This window comes from Bombus bifarius, unplaced genomic scaffold, assembly GCF_011952205.1.
Source record: "Bombus bifarius isolate JDL3187 unplaced genomic scaffold, Bbif_JDL3187 scf7180000007970, whole genome shotgun sequence".
Taxonomy (NCBI): domain Eukaryota; kingdom Metazoa; phylum Arthropoda; class Insecta; order Hymenoptera; family Apidae; genus Bombus; species Bombus bifarius.
This window is the reverse complement of record NW_022884356.1, coordinates 1,663,837-1,680,695: the sequence shown is the minus strand read 5'-3', so window position 1 is coordinate 1,680,695 and position 16,859 is coordinate 1,663,837. Positions and strand designations below refer to the sequence as shown.

At 34.6% G+C, this 16,859-nt stretch overlaps 4 protein-coding genes across 7 annotated transcripts in view; 1 reads left to right on the top strand and 3 right to left on the bottom strand.

Annotated features, from left to right (window-relative positions):
* Window positions 1–5,311, bottom strand: part of LOC117213205 — a 16,679-nt gene extending 11,368 nt beyond the window's left edge. Inside the window, exon 1 of the mRNA XM_033458564.1 lies at window positions 5,224–5,311. The gene's annotated coding sequence lies outside the window, so the exon portion shown is untranslated. The remainder of the gene's footprint in view (window positions 1–5,223) is intronic.
* LOC117213148 (pre-mRNA-splicing factor CWC22 homolog) lies at window positions 1,085–4,047 on the bottom strand. Its single transcript, XM_033458502.1, has one exon. The coding sequence runs from the start codon at window positions 3,506–3,508 to the stop codon at window positions 1,292–1,294; it is 2,217 nt and encodes a 738-aa protein (XP_033314393.1). The 5' UTR covers window positions 3,509–4,047; the 3' UTR covers window positions 1,085–1,291.
* LOC117213171 (nuclear protein localization protein 4 homolog) lies at window positions 5,238–16,859 on the top strand. Its single transcript, XM_033458528.1, has 13 exons — window positions 5,238–5,329; window positions 5,534–5,637; window positions 6,315–6,395; window positions 6,468–6,672; window positions 6,743–6,881; window positions 6,953–7,090; window positions 7,148–7,451; window positions 7,536–7,673; window positions 7,757–7,904; window positions 8,012–8,172; window positions 15,999–16,150; window positions 16,225–16,363; window positions 16,444–16,859. Exons 2-13 carry the CDS (start codon window positions 5,617–5,619, stop codon window positions 16,759–16,761), a joined length of 1,944 nt encoding a protein of 647 aa, XP_033314419.1. The 5' UTR covers window positions 5,238–5,329; window positions 5,534–5,616; the 3' UTR covers window positions 16,762–16,859.
* On the bottom strand, window positions 8,359–15,104 carry LOC117213176. 4 transcript variants are annotated; one of them, XM_033458557.1, is made up of 4 exons: window positions 15,086–15,104; window positions 12,558–12,875; window positions 12,106–12,255; window positions 8,359–11,960 (listed from the first exon to the last, which is right to left on the bottom strand). In XM_033458557.1, the coding sequence occupies exons 2-4, from the start codon at window positions 12,873–12,875 to the stop codon at window positions 10,629–10,631; spliced, it is 1,800 nt and encodes a 599-aa protein (XP_033314448.1). In that variant the 5' UTR covers window positions 15,086–15,104; the 3' UTR covers window positions 8,359–10,628. The 4 variants fall into 4 exon arrangements, with proteins under 4 accessions (XP_033314448.1, XP_033314431.1, XP_033314444.1 ...); XM_033458540.1 differs by lacking the exon at window positions 15,086–15,104 and adding an exon at window positions 14,577–15,048; XM_033458553.1 differs by lacking the exon at window positions 15,086–15,104 and adding an exon at window positions 14,227–14,510.

Genomic DNA, 16,859 nt, shown 5'->3' with positions numbered 1-16,859 from the left:
AAAATATTATATTGTATTTGCCTGTTTTTTCTGAAAATGTTATATAAATCATTTACATTGTTAAAAATTTGTTAGTCCGTGGAATTTACCGTATTTTAATCATTTTAAAAAACTTAGAAAAACGTGGGTCATCAATGACCTAGATTTCTAGGTTTCTAGGAGTATATTTCTTTTTTTCAAATAGCATGGCATTTTTCTCTGAAACGACTGTTCTTTCAACACTTTCTCAAAAAACCTGTAGAAATACCAAATACTTTCTTTTTAATGGAGATAAACATTGGTTTATAAATTTTATTTGATTATATTTTTATATAATATAACTGTATATTATGTATGGAATATATATAAATGTTTCCAAATTATTTTCAAATTGTAGCGAAGACCATTATTGATTTGTTTTTGAATACAAGGGTTATTTTTGTTACTATACACTATATACATACACGGATAGACGTACATGTAGTCTGCGTTCATTGTCAGGGCGAACTTAACAAGCATTGCACACTTGACGCATTCATTGTGTCGGTGTTGGTAAAATTATTCTAAATAAGAAAATTTAATATTCGTAATAAATAACATAAATTTGTATTATAGGCAATATTTTTTAAGTAAATCTGTACGAATGAAACAGAAAGAAGTTTTGTATAAATATATTGGTATAAATATTATTGCCCCTCTAGTTAATGTGCAAAAGCGGTTCTTGGAACAAAATTGTATTATTTTAAGAAACGAAATATAGTTACAGAAAATAATTTCTTAGAATTCTTTTATAACAAATTTTACAATTAACAGGTTATTTTGAAACAGATCGTAAAAATTGTATAAGTTATATTTTATATGATGTTAAATTTTCTTAAAATCATTTTAAAAACTTTACACAAAATAAAAATTATTTTCTTATATTTATTTATAAGTTTTTCATTTACCTTTATCTTTTATATCATACAATCTTTATTGCTATGAGAAGATTTGGTAAATGTACAATAAATAAAATTGTAATAAAAAAAAGATGTTTATAACGTCTTAAACATTGATATAATGAATGTAACTGTATATCCAAATACTAGATTAAATACATGTAGAATTATTGGTAAAAATATATTTATTCAGATTAAAAAATATTATGAGAACATATGTACACACATAATAATGAGACTCTACTACCATATTAATTAGACTGTAAGAGCTATCCGCAATCTAATCATAACTATATTGGTAAAGTTAGAAACAAATCTGAAAATGTACATTGAGGCTATAAGAGATTTATCACTTAATTTATTATGTACAAATTTCATTTGACCTTTTTCATTTTCTTAACTTTCTCTTTTTTCTTATGTTTCTTTTTATTTTCTTTCGTCATTTGTTTCTTTCTTTGTTCTTTTTTCAATTTTTTCTTTCCTTTTTTCATATCTTCATCCGAAGATACATCAGAATCATTAGAACTTGAACTAGTTGAAGAGCTTGAAGATGACGATGATTCGCTTGAACTAGAAAGAGAAGAATCTGCAGAAGAATCAGAAGCACTCTCACTTTTTTGTTCTAATACTGGAATTATGACAGGTTTTGGATGAGATTTTAAATGTTCCCTTAAATCGTCTGTGAGACCACCCAAACCAATGGATGTAAAGAAATTGATTGCAAAACGTGTGTTCTTAGGGTCATCTCTGGGAAACAACCCTTCAAAAGCATGTTTTAACGTAACATCTTTCACACGTTGATTAAGTTTAGATAGTCCCATGTATTCAGAAAGTTCTTGAAACAAAATTTTTATAAATATCCTATTGGAACTTGTTGTATCCTCTTCGGTTAATTTTATACAAGATAATACTTCCCACGATATAGAATCAGTAAATAGTAAATGAGCAAAAAACTTTGATACATTACGCAATTTATTTGTATCTAGACGGTGTATTGTATGATATGAGTCTTGAAAAATTTGCTCAAATGGTGTGACATACATCTTATTAATGGCACAAAACCGACCAGCCAACAATCCAAAGAATTTTTCATATGTTCTCATTTCTGCACAACAATCTAAGAACATATGACAGAGTTCAGTTTCTTGACCAGGTTTTAGTTGCATTTTCATTAATTTGTGTGCACATTCTTCAAAATCAAGCGATGAATGTATTGTTAAATATATTGTTCTTCTGAGTGCAGTTAGATTTGTCTCTGTGTTATCTACTATTATGTCTTCTTTCCCTTCTGCCACAGCAGTACTATCTTCGTCAGAACTTTCTTCTTCGTCATCTTCTTCTTCACTTTCTGAACCACTGACATCTGAATTTAATATTTCTTTACTTAGTTCTTTATATTTATCTTCATTATTAATGTATTCTGCATCAAACTTAAATACATTTAATATATCTTGAGAATCTGTTGCTTCATCTAATGTTATTAAATGAGTAAATTGATTCTCTTCTTCTACGAGATCAAGTTCTTCTGGAACTGCTTCATGATCCTTGAATCCATCTTTTCTAACTTGAAATATAACTTCAATCATATATTGAACTCGTTTATCTAATTGTCCTTCATGTAATATATTTCTTAGCATTTCGAATATAGCCTCAATACCCTTTCTAGAAACTTCTGTTAATTTCATGCCACATTCTTTTAAAAATGCTATTGCTACTTCTACTGAGTCATCTGTTGGTGTTTCCACTAATAAAGTCAAAATTTCTAAAGCCACAATCTCGTGTGCTACTCTTTGATTTACCAAATGTGCTATAAATGTCCCAGAAGATATACACAAAGGTTTGTCATTCCTTCTAAAACCACGTTTAAACTGTATTACTAGACGTTTTAATATTAATTCTCCTATATTTGGAAACTTAGAATTAATAATTGCAGTGAGGGCTGCATAAACAGATGTAAAGGTTGGTGATGCTGCTTGAGCTTGTATGATAGATCTAGCGAGCAAACCTCTACCTCTAACAATATTTTCTTTTAAAAGTTCTCGAGTTATAAGTCCAATATTACTGACGTTAACTTTATTAATATAACCATGTATAGATTTTTTTAGGGCTTCCCATGCAATGCGTTGATATGCAGCTCCTGATTTATCAGTAATCTCAGCTTGCATTATTCGTAACTTTGCAGGTGGTATATAAGCACCACCTGTTCTTGATGTTAAAAGATCAACTGTTCGATTTTGTCTTGCTTCATCCGAAGCATTTGTTTCTCCTTTTTCCATTTCTTTATCTGTAATCTTATTTCTTTCTGGCATTTTTTTATTTTCCTTTGCCTCCCGATGATCTTTTACTTTCCTTAATTTGTGTCGTTCGTATGACCGCTCTTCTCTATTGGTTTCTTCGAAATCACGATTTCTCCTATGAGAAACATTCTTTCTATTATTCCTATTCTCGTAATAATAATGATCTCGATCACGTTCCTGATCACGATCACGGTTACGCTCACGAGTTTTATCTCGATCTCGACTTCGATCAGAATCTCTCGAATGTCTATAATCTTCTCTCGTCTCTTTCGTCTTTGAGTGTGATCTCTTCATTTTCAAATTATATTTCTGTTCAAGTTATAATTGTTTATCTGATATTATAGGATCCACCATATGTATCAAATACTAATGAACATGAACATATAAACAACTCTAGGCACTCATAAATATATCATATCCAAAACATAAACGAAACTTGACGAAACTGTCCACGTTGGACGATCGTAAACATAAGTTGGAAACTCCTGTGGTGGGGATAAGACTCCTAATATCGAGAGAGATACTTTACAAATCGGCCGCTGTCCATCGAGACCATAGCGCTGAGACCGACTGTTAAACTTTTGCATCTAACGCCACCTTTGTCATCCTTACCATTGAAGATAAAGAATAGAAGCTAAATTACTTTCCATAACCTTCTTCAATTTCTTTGATATACAGTATTTCATGTACTACAGAAGAATGTTATTTACATAAATGTAGATTTATATAATAGAATAAAGTTCAATTACAGACACGGTCGTGTTGCAAATTGCAGGTACAGGGCGCACTGTATGACGAAGTCCAACAAATCGATTGAAGCGCCTTACTTGAGAAACATTCTCTGGTCGCCTAAGAGCCTTATCCCCTCTACTGGAGTTTCGAAATCTGTATGACCGTACAGTACAACCGTGCTATAACCTAACATTTAGGTAATATAACCTAAACCAAAATATTCGATTAAATACATCATATATTAATATTTATTAGTTTGGAATAAAATATGCACATTATTTTTAAGAATGAAATCTTGTTTTTATTGGAAGATATAATACATGCTGTTTTAATTTACAAAAAAGAAAATAATAAAAACATGTGAATGAAAATGACAATTGATATACGGATATTATTCATTTCATGGTGCGCAAGATTTGTATAAATTCCTGTACAAAATACAACACTTGGTATTTTTTTCGTACACTATAATATACATACATGTATATTTTCTCAAGAAAATTTAACTTAGACATTAATCCACCACTTTTTAATCTTTCATAGTTAAAAAATAACCTGGAGATCTAAATACATAAAAATCTTATCAGTCCAATAAGTTACTGATCTTAGTTTGATAACCATACTATTCGTCGTCCCTTTTCATCGTACATTTTTGTAATAACCGTTATAAAATTAAATCAAAGATAAAACAGTAATGTTTATTTTATTTATAATCGAAGACGATCACCTGGTAATTGGCAACCACCGCCACCGTGGCCATGACCGGATACCAATTTACGATCGGTTCAACAACCTGTGTCGCTGTTCTACGATTCCCATCTTTATAATTCAACCATTTAAAATGAAATAGCACGGATATACATCGTATTATTTCGCAATGTCACTTATGTCGCGTGCTGTTTTTTGACATTCAAAAGAAATCCGCGTAAGTGAAAGTGTTGGGAAAATAAATGCAAGAGAGCCAATACTATAACACGAAACAGTTTCGAATATCAGGGGAAGACATTACTCAGCAAATACGGGGTGACTCAAAAAACACAGGAGACGCGTTCCGTTTTTTTTCGCATTATAAAGTCACAACCACAGAAAAAGGAAGAGAAAATAAACAAGAAAAATAAAATAAGATTGCAACATCTGGCTGCCAAATTTATCTTTGTACGGATTAAGAAGTTAATAACTGACATTGCTCTCGTGTTCGTTCGTGTGGGGAAAATAGGGTGCATACATACAACATCGAAAAGCGTGTAATAACATTATTTTTTTAGACAGAAACTTACCTAATCTGTATTCGAAGTCCCGTGTTTGTAAATCTACCGTTAAAAGACGCTATCTAACGTTAAAAGAATAGTGCGCGATCGCTGAAATTCTACTGAAATTTTACTGGTGAGCAAATATCTCTCCTTGACGTTAAATCGTAAATTTTACACATCATGTGTATAAAGAAATTTTAAAGAGGGAAACAACCGACACGATAATGAAAGTGATGGAAAAACACCATATCTTGCAATATTTTATTAATATTTGCAAAATCATGCAAAGAGGTTAGGATACTAGATGTTGACTCAACAATTTTCTTTCACTTACTAGGGATTTTAGCAATACTGTGTTACGTTACGAGCGAGCAAGTTAAACACGGATTGAACAGCTGATGCTTCATTGAGACCGGCGAAATGTCAAAGTCTAGGCAAATTGTAAGTTACCCTACTATTAAATGATTAACCTCAACCAATTAATCCGTATAGACCGCTTGATTGAAACGGAACAACGTTTTATTAATAAAATAGGTCATTCGTTTCAGAAATTTCGAAAATTTTACAATTCATGTAGTAACGTGTAACTTACTAAAAGTTCCCAGATATCTTATTCCTTAATCTTATTCCTTTGTTTTCCTTTTATGGTTTTTGAAAATTTACAATGATGATACACTAAAAAATATACTGTATTGAAAATTTAATCTAATAAATGCGTTTTTAATAAATATTGCTCTAATATTTGTTTTTCATATCTGAATATTTATTTTTCTATATAAGTTTCTATGTTTATAAATAAATTGCAAATATATATTGAAATATTATATCCATACAATATTTCTTACACCAAATAATGTTTTTTTTATATTTATTTATCTGATATTATTATACATGTATTTTTTGTTGTAAATAAAATTTTTATATAAGTTAATTTCTACTTAACAAATAAATATTATTGTAAGAAATGTTAATACTTTTATGGAGTTATTGACACACAACCATTCTTTAATGTTTAAAATGTACTATAATGAACTTAAATTGAAGTGTAAATGTAATGTTGAAATGTGTGAAATGTAATATATATGAATCTTTGATTATAGATATTTATTTGTTTACAGACCTTACGTGTGCAATGTTCAGAAGGAACAAAGCGTATAGATGTAAATCTGTCTGATACAATTTCTCAATTGTATGATAAGGTTTGTCCTTTTAATATCATGGAACAACAGTGTATAATCATATAAATATTAATTCATTTTTCAAAATTGTAGGTCTCTAAAGCCTTTGAATTGAATACTTTTGGATTTGGACTCTATAAGGAACGAAATCATAAAAATGAACTTCCAATTTCTCATAACAGAACAATTTCAGGAGCACATCTTTCTCATGGAGATATGTTATATCTGGCTCCTCAGAGTAGTACACAGTTGTGGAGTACTCCCTCAACTAGTACTGCCAATATTGATATTTCTCAAGGTTTTAATTATATCACTTCATTTTTCTTATTAGTTGAACTTAATGTTACATTAACTTTATTCTATACTAGAAACAAAACCAATGGATGAAACAGAGACTAGCAACCATACTTTCAATGCTTCTCGATCTGTATCAAATGCAATGGAAGACGTTGATGAACAATTATGGAAACTTGATGGTAAAATACAAAGAAAACGTGATGAAAAACTGTAAGTGAATATAAGTATAAATAAATTTTGTATATAAAATTATATTAAATATGTTGTAATTCGTTTAATAGATGTAGACATGGTGCAAATGGATGCTGTGTTCATTGTACTCCTTTAGAACCTTTTGATGAAGTTTATCTTAAGGAACAAAATATAAAACATTTGTCTTTTCATTCGTATCTCAGGAAACTCACTGCTGGAGTTGATAGGTATGTTCAGCTCTATGTTACGTAATATTCCATATACAACCTTTAAATATTTTATAGGGGGAAGTTTATACAATTAGAAGATATAAACTGCCGTATAAAAACTGGTTGTAAAGATCATCCACCTTGGCCACGAGGTATATGTAGTAAATGCCAACCAAGCTCTATTACCCTGAATCGACAAACTTATCGTCACGTGGACAACGTTATGTTTGAAAATCCAAGCTTAGTTGAACACTTTCTCAATTATTGGCGCAGCACTGGTCATCAACGTATTGGATTTTTATACGGAAGATACGAAATACATACAGATGTACCATTAGGCATTAGAGCTGTTGTCGCGGCTATTTACGAGCCACCACAGGTACTTTAATAGAAATAAATAATATTAAAACTATCATATCTACAAGCATTCTTGTAATCTACAATGTAACCATAATTATTTTAGGAAAGTACAAAAAATTCTATACGACTTTTACCGGATGAAAAAGAAGTGGTAGTGGATGAATTGGCTCATTTACTTAATTTAAAAAGAGTTGGATGGATTTTTACAGACCTTATAGTTGACGATATCAAGAAAGGAACGGTAAATTTATCTGCGACTAACCTGTATTTTTCTTTCTCATAAACTAAAGTCCTTAATTAATAGCATTAGTTTAATTTATCCAGGTAAAACACGTTCGAAATATAGAAAGTCATTTTTTATCTGCTCAAGAATGTATTATGGCTGGGTATTTCCAAAACAAATATCCAAATCCCTGTCGTTTTTCTCCTAATAATTATTTTGGTTCAAAGTTTGTTACTGTTTGTGTTACTGGTAAGTCACTTGCATCATATTGTTAATCAAACTGCTTTGTTTTGATGTATATATGTATATATATACACAAAAAATCTGAATTATTAAATAGTACATATTGATTATAGGTGATGAGAAAAATCAAATTCATATGGAAGGTTATCAAGTGTCCAATCAATGCATGGCATTGGTTCGAGATAGCTGCTTGGTTCCTACGAAAGATGCTCCAGAATTGGGCTATGTAATTGAATCAACAGATAAACAGTATGTCCCAGATGTCTTCTACAAGGTGAGTACATCCATTTTTTATTCAAATACATTTAATTAATTCCCTCTGCTTGAAATTAAGATGGCAATGTAGCTTTAAATTTGATTATGAATTTGCATATTGTGATGAAAATATGACACTGCTGAATTATATCTTACATGCTAATAGTATTAAGGAAGGTGAAGGTATGCATAAAGTATACACGAATGAAAGAGAAACAGTTTATAACTCAAAATTGATTGATTAAAAGTACATTTAAATTGGGTAACGAACTTCATTTCGTACATGTATAATGAAATAACAGAACTGTTTAAGCAAGTGCACTACGGATATGCGCTTCCGTAGGCTGTAAACAAAATGACCTCAATTTTCATATGTAAGATGATTACGCCTTAACTTAAAAAGGGGTGAGTGAGGAATAGAAAAAGAAAAGGACACGGGAGAGAGAAAGAAAAAAAAATAATAGATGGAAAGAAAAAACGAGAGAAAAACTTATCGCAAAATTATAGCCGCTCAACCGTTTAATTCGAACGCGAGGGGCAAGGTAAATCGTCGGTTGTTAGAATCGATATTACAAGCTATGCGTTGTTACCTCATCACGTTCATAAAAATATATGTAGTATATATATATTTATATATATATATACGCGCGCGCGTGGATATTTTGTGTATACAGGTGGGCTTCTAGCTTCACTCGCTTCGGTAAACACATGAATTTATACGCATCTAGATTCAAAAGTGTCGACTGAGTTTCCCGGTTGTTTTTTTTTTATTTTCTTACAACGACCGAAACGAGAGAAATTCATTCGAGCTCGACCACCCTTCGATCGTCGTACGTATTTACGCAGTGATATTTAATTCTAACGGCGATTCTTACATTCATCGCGATGCAACGAGTCCGCCCTTTCTTTTCTTTCTTCATTGCAAAACGCGACGAGTTAGCTAATTAACAAGTGTTAAAACTTTCAAGTTCAACATCGAATGAGGCTTTCTTCGAAAAAGGCATCCGCGACGTCGAGGGCGTGCAATTTTCTATAATACGTGAGTGCGCTTTTTGTTTCTACGCGCCGATTTACAGAACACTCTTTTACAACGCGTTTCTTCGCACACGGGTACATGGTAATATGATACATAACGATGGGATTCTTTTACGAGGATTGAGACGAGTAGTATAACGCATTACATTATCGTAGTACTTCGATATACAGCATCGAGGAATGATTCGTTTATAATATATATTCGCTCATTTCGTTCGTATTTTTCTGATCAGACGACGAGGCTTACAATCTACATAGTAGTAGTTAGGCCTTGCATACATTTTCATCTTGAGATCTAACCTTAAATACAGTTAATTTACGGCGGTCAACTAGACCACAGCAAAGAGCAAAAAGGGAGTAGTATATCCTTGAGTCGTCCGATAGGAACCGCAATTTTCCTCGACTCGTTTCATCGCGCAATTACTTGTTCCCTTTCAGCTCCTTTTTCTCTCCTCTGAAAAAAGAAACGGAACGATACGTGATCGTTAATCGGACGAAATAAAATTGGCCCTTTGACGCACCGACGTATCGTTCTAACCGTCAACGTTCTAAACGACCTGCGTGTATGAAATTACGACCTTTTGACTTTTTACGAAGTCACGTATTTCGATTATAAAACAAAAAAAGAGAGTTCCCGCCTGTACGTTTGTTTGTTTCTTTTCTTGTTTGTTTGCTTGTTTTTTTTTTCTTACAAATATATGAACATATGTGTATACACATACAAGTTTATCCCATTTTCCGTAAATATTCCTCATCTACACGATATTTTTTTTTTCTTCTTTTTGTTTTTACTACCTATGATCTAAAACATTAGCAACGCCCATAGGGCGACACCGTTAACCACGGCACTTGTTAAATCCCGTACGATACCCTCTATATCAACTATACATAGCAATATGCCAATAGCCAAAATAAACGTCGAACTTCTTCTAAAACAAATGTCGTACAGCTAGAAGTCGTATCGATATCACGATCGATCTTGAGGTACGTATTATCGATCATCGTCGTTATTGTAGATACAGAATCATATTGATTCCCAATCAATAGCAAAATATGGATCTTTATTTCTTCTTTCTTCTCTTATGCGTCCACGTTTAAAAATAGATTCAATATCTTTAGAATTCTATTGTTAATAGTTAATTAAATTGTGTGACTCATATGGAGCATCGCGATTCATGGAGCTACATATATGGTCGCGACGGTGTCTCTCAACATGTAATATCATTTATCGTTGGATATTATATATACGTGACTTTTTTTTTTTGTTTTGTTTGTTTAATTAAACACCCCATTCCCTATATCGAACGCGTCAGAGATACCGTCGCGAACTCGTAAAACTTCTTCCTTTTTTTTCTTCAGTTATCTAGAACGGGATAATGTAAAGTATACGGGTAGAACTTGATTACCCTTCGGTGTATACTAACCGCAATAATGTTGTCGTTACAATTTACCGCATTTCGTAATTAGAATATTCTTCGTAGGCTTGCCCGTTTGATCACCAAATGTAGATATCTTCTCGACTAATTCTAGTCCTTCGACGACGTGGCCAAAGATTCCTGTGAATCCGCGCATCTCTTGTAGTATTATACGAAATTGTGAACCGACCATACCAAGGTTATCATGTCGCTTTTGCGTTCGCCGCATTCCCACTGCTCCTCTCACTGCAGGGAATTTCGTGTCGTCCGGCATAAAGTAACCATCCTCGAATATGCTCCTTCCTCCGCGACCATTGTTTAGCTCAAAATCACCAGTAATCACGGATTCGCCTTCCCAGCACTGAAAGATCGTGCAACCCTTGTAACCGACTCCGACTTCACCGGTCGCCAGAACACTAAAATTTTTGGCCATTTTTGGAGCTGCATCCGGCCTCACTTCTATCACGATACGGCCATGCGGAGATCCGTTCACTTCGATGTTGAAGTAATACAGAGGATAAGGGTTCGAAGGTCCTCGAAGAGATGCTGCTATTCCGCTGGACGGCGGTTGAGAGGATGAGTGGACGGTTACCAAACTTCCGCCACCAGTACCGACTCCTTCCGGTATAAATGTCGATTGTTGCTGTGGATGTAACATCGCATTTGGAGGTGCGGGCGGAACGGGTTTAACGGACGGCGAACCAGGTGGAATGAGAAGTTGCTGCGGGGTTGCCGGCGGCGGTGGACCTTGGTGTACATGAACGGAGCCCGGTGGTGCTGGTTGCGGTTGCATCATGTTTGAATGATACTCTATAGAACCGTTTTGCATGTGTTGCTTACTAACTACATGTCTCGAATATAGCTGCGACATGCAATAATTTGCGAGGAACAGTATCGGATTTTGTGAAGCCGCCAAATGATTTGGTAATCTACCGCCATTACTAGTTCCTTGAGAAACGATCGATTCTCCCGTGTGAATTCCAGCCAACGCTTGTTTTAATAGCGCAAAATCAAATACCACTCCCGAGTTACCAATCAAATCGTCGAGTTGGCACTGCAACATCATTTCTTGGTACTTTGATTGCAATCTTTGTTTCTCGAGTATGAGTTGCGAATGCAAATTGTATACATCGTTAGGACTGTCGATCATCTGAAGACTAGCTTTCGCTTTCCCAAGCGTTTCTCGCGCGTCCGTTATCTCAGGAAAATGACTCCAGCCATTCTGAAGATCGGTCTCAACATGTGTTTTTAACGTTACACAAGCTTCTAACACCTTTATTAAGAATTCTCGTTGCTGCATAGCCAGTCTTTGAATCTCGGTCGATAACTTTCCCATAGCAACTAATTCCAATTGAACCTAAAAAAACACATCCACATGCATTCTTCCTCTAATTCGAACATCACGTACCGGCTACCGATATCTCTTTAATACGCGCAAAACTGCGTATATATACATGCCGACAACAAATGTACCAGCAAATAAAACTCATTCTAAAACTTACATCGGATATGAGTTGTTCTTTGGCATCAGTTTGCGATTTAATCTGGTGACCTGGGTGTTCTTGTGGAGTGGCGCATGCTCTGCAAAGTGCAGTGCAACATGTCGCACACCACAATGCCAGAGGCATTCCGTGCGTGTGACAATTCTCACTCTGTAACAATGTTATAATAATCATACATTTCATATGATTCTTTTACATTATATATTATAATATATTCTCATATGGTAAACCGATAACCATTTTCCATTCCAAAAAGAATTTCAAGTATTAAAATTACATCCTATATTTTAAACGGAAACTATTTGCAGGCCTTATAACATAATCCTATTACTATTAGAACTTATGTTGATATGGCTTCAGAGCTGCATGCTTTCTTTACCATTTATGTATGATCTGACAATGCAAATAACCAGCTGACAAACCCAAAATCGTTAAGGAAAAGTTATCTGTACCTTTCTTTCCTTATCATTTGTCTTTCCAGATGTGTTGTTCGTGGTGATTTTTAAGTGAGACAAATTATTCGTTAGAACAAGGAGAGAAGAGTGCGTCGGTAGAGCGTCCGGTCCTTGATCACCCAGGTCCGTCCTCTTCCAGCAATGCGCGCAAAACAACTCACGTCCCTTTAATAAATTGTTCTCTATGCAACGCAAGCAAAAGTAATGCTTGCAACTAAGATATTTCGGGCATTGCTCCGCGTCGTTATACTTCTGCTTGCAATAACTGCAAAGCGTCAGTTCTTCTAAATCCGTTAGAACGCTTGGATCCAGCATCTGGAAAATGATAAAATATTATTCATTAATTATTCTTTTATTCTTTGTAATCGTAGGCCTTTACGTTATTCGAAATATTCAAAAACTACCATTTTACCTGGTTAAATCATTGTAATCTTATACGGAATTATACGAAAAGGGACACAGATAATTTATGAAAGATTGAGTTAGAAGAAAGTATACATATAAGAAATGTTCGTTTCGTTATATGTATGCGTCGTACTATTTAGGAAAATAATATAAAGGTCGAGCTTGATATACCTATTTCTAATAACAACGGTTCAACATTTGAACTCATGATGTTTTCTTTTCGTCTTTTTTTCTCTGTTCCACTCTCTCCTTTGTCTTACATGATACAATTCGCAGTTTTTATAAAATGTGTCTTTAAATTTATCTACGAAAATTGTTGACTATTGAAGCATACTACGTATTTTATTATTCAAACAATATCAAATATTTTATACATATTTATTTCGTTATTGGTACATATATATGTATTCTTGTTTGTGATATATTCTATACAAGGTTTTAGAATCGTTCATTGCGATGCGATTTATTTCATGAATGAACTTGGGAATATCTTTTCTTTGATCGAACGTATGTATGTACGACGAAAACATATCATTTTGTTTTTTTTCTTCTTAACCAAATACAAAACAAGGGAACAAAAGAAAGATCGAATTCCTTAGTACAATATACAAATTAGAACCGCAATTCTTTTACTTGATTCCTCTCTTTCTACTATTTTCCTTTTTTTTTTTCGTTCGTGCGCTGTAAAACTGTTTCATAACACGCCACATTAGGTTCAATCGTGTTATTTCATTGTATTGTCTCTAAGCACGAACTCGTCCTCAGAAGGTTAGCCTCTTATCTGACACATCGACTACAACATCAAAATTATTATGCAACAATTTGGCTGACACTACTGATACGTAAAAAATGACATTTCATGGGAGAACGCGCATGCGTGGAAAATCCCGCCAAAACGTAAGGGGGTCGAACAGTCGAAGTTTTGGGATTTACCATTCGTTAACGGGGAAAGCGTATTAAGGGGAAAGGCAGCTAACAGAGGTAGACGTATATAGAATGGTCACATTTCTTAGTTCTGGCAAAGCATATTTCAAACACCAATAGCTGTAACCGATAAAACCTTCGGCCGTATGATATATGGATTCTTGCAGCTTATCGCCGAGTACTTTCCGTGATATTACGGCTGTCACCACTTGTGACAAGTCCACGGTTTAAGTTAAAAATGACTCGAACGCGGACTACTACGTGTTAGGCAAATTCCGCGGGAATATTCTACTTAAGTTTGTTCTCTCGGTCGTATCATCTCGGTGTTTATACGTACACGCTTGCTTCTTTCTCTACCTCTCGTTCTCGCTCTCGTTTGTCAGTCCTCTACACACTTCTTTCACACTGTCTCTTTCTATCTTATTCACATACATATGCATGCACACTCGTCTCTTTTCTCGTGCTCACAATGGCATACAACACGCGCGCGCGCGCGCGTCACAGAGAACACGTCTACACACAATACACACTTACACAGAAAGCATATGCCTTCTCCTTATCACGCATTCAAGCGCGCGCACACGCACGCATTATACTACACATACATACTCTCCTTTTCATTCTTTCTCTTTTGCTTCTTGCTTGTTCTTTCTTTCGTTGGATTGTAGGAGCGTAAATGTTCCGTACCGTGTATACGATTCGTGATCGTCTCCTTGCCGCGCGATGGAGGCTGATCGTTGGCACTCGTCACTCCTAACGTAATACCGTGACGATGATTATTCCGTAACTTTTGTTCGAATATACGATTTAGGACTTTAATTTACATCGGGATTGACGTAGTATTGTGCGGTTCCGCACGCAGGAATCGCGAGCACTCCGACGTTTTTCGTCGCCGCAGTTGCCGTCGTCGAGAGCTTTTTACCAAAGCTATATTTTTTTTTTTGTACTTTTTCACGTTACGTGTTTTACGCTTATCGAACGTCGTGAGTTATTATGGATAACATAACGACGGCGCGCCGGTAACGCGGCGTTACTTCAGTCTTAGCTCGTGCGAACGTTTTGCCACATCATGATGTTTGGTTCACTAAACTAACCACTAGCATGGCGGCGACGACCGACCGACCGACCGACACACACCACAGCGCGCGCTAGTCGCTTACGCTGTTGCTCTCTCCTCTCTTCGTCCCGTATCTTACCCCCTCTCGTCGATCCTAAACCTTCCTCCTTCTCTCTTCCTCTTTCCTCTTTCTTATACACTTTCGGGTTCGACTCGTGGCAAACGGTGCCGGTTTGTCGTCTGCGGCTTCTACCACTGCGCCGCGCATTCGACCAACCATTACAAGTATTATGGACTTGCCTTCATGATCCTTCTTGTAAAATCTAGTTATATCTGCTTCAATTCAACCAATCAAATTCTCTAGATGTTACTCGACCTCACGGTCGTATAGAGGTTTGGCAATTCCTGTGATGAGAATAAGACTCTTAAGCGAAGGACAAAAGATTCTCAATTTATTTGCTAAGCAATAAGGCGCTTCAATCGCTGTGTATTGTATAAGTTGTGGACATGGTCGCATATTATGAGATATATATAGATATAAGTGTAGACTGCAAATACCGTGTTGAGAAAATACGTTGAAAAAGAGATAGAGACAAATAACTAGATCTCCCTTTCCTTTTCTATCTGTTAGAAACAAATATTTGTTATCACAATTTTTCTAAAGAATGCGTGGTCTATACTTCTTATACTGTGTGGGAAACGGCTATGATGTATAATTATACGTATATTGTTTTCGCTAACCTGTAGATCGCAGCGCTCTATGTCTAGCGGCAGATTTGTAAAGCGCACCTTATGACATTATCTCTGTCACAGAAGTTGCCAGACTTGCCTGTGTATAGGGACGTGTTGACATACTTATTACAGAATGTCTTTTCAAAATGTTTTCAATACAATTTATCTCAATTTTCATTGCATATTTGCGATTTCTAATAACAAATATCAACGAAACAATATGAATATAGGATAATTTTGGAAAATGTAATAAAATTGAAATATCACAATGAAATGTTCGTCTTTTTGCATTTTAATATTTTGTTTTGTTTGATCTCCAGGAAAAAGATTCTTATGGAAATGAAGTGTCAAGGCTAGCAAGACCTTTGCCAGTAGAATATTTATTGGTAGATATACCTGCATCCACGCCACTTAATCCACAGTTTACTTTTTATGTTAGCAATAATATCACACCATTTCTTATTGAAAATAGGTATGTAAAAAAAGTACATAGAACAGATTATAGTTTTTTAAAATAGTTTCGATGTCAATTTTATTTGGTTTTAGACTCATCGATGGACAAATTCAAGAATTTAGCTCACTTTGTTCTTACATGCAACAATTTAGCAAAGAACAATTTCTAGAAGCAGTTTCAGATTTTCACTTATTAATTTTTATTGCAACAATGGATATGTTTCCAATGAAGGTACAATGTGTTTTCTATTAAATACTCGTCTATTTTAGTTTTATTTCATTGTTATAAAATAGGCTTATTTGTTATTTTAGGACCATATGATGCCATTATTAGAAGCAATTCGTGCAAAAGATAAAGAAAAAGCTATAGAGTGGTCACGTTTAGAACAATGGGCAACAGTAGAGCAACTCATATCTGAAACTACAGCATCTACATCTCAACCAATGTTTGATAATAGCTCAAGGATTTCAGCTTCTGCACTTGCAGAGGGAAGTGGAATAGCAGTTGGTACAGATTCAATTGTAAATTCACCACCTGATCAAGGACTTTGGACTTGTTCACATTGCACATTTCTCAATGCAGCAGATTTTGCAATGTGTGAAATGTGTGGTTTGCCAAGGAATACGTAACAAACTGTCATTATATTGCTTTTGTATGCAATTGAGGGTGTTGTCCTTAAATTGCAAATTTGCTCCTGCAGGTTTTGACAGATACTGTGTTCTTGCAG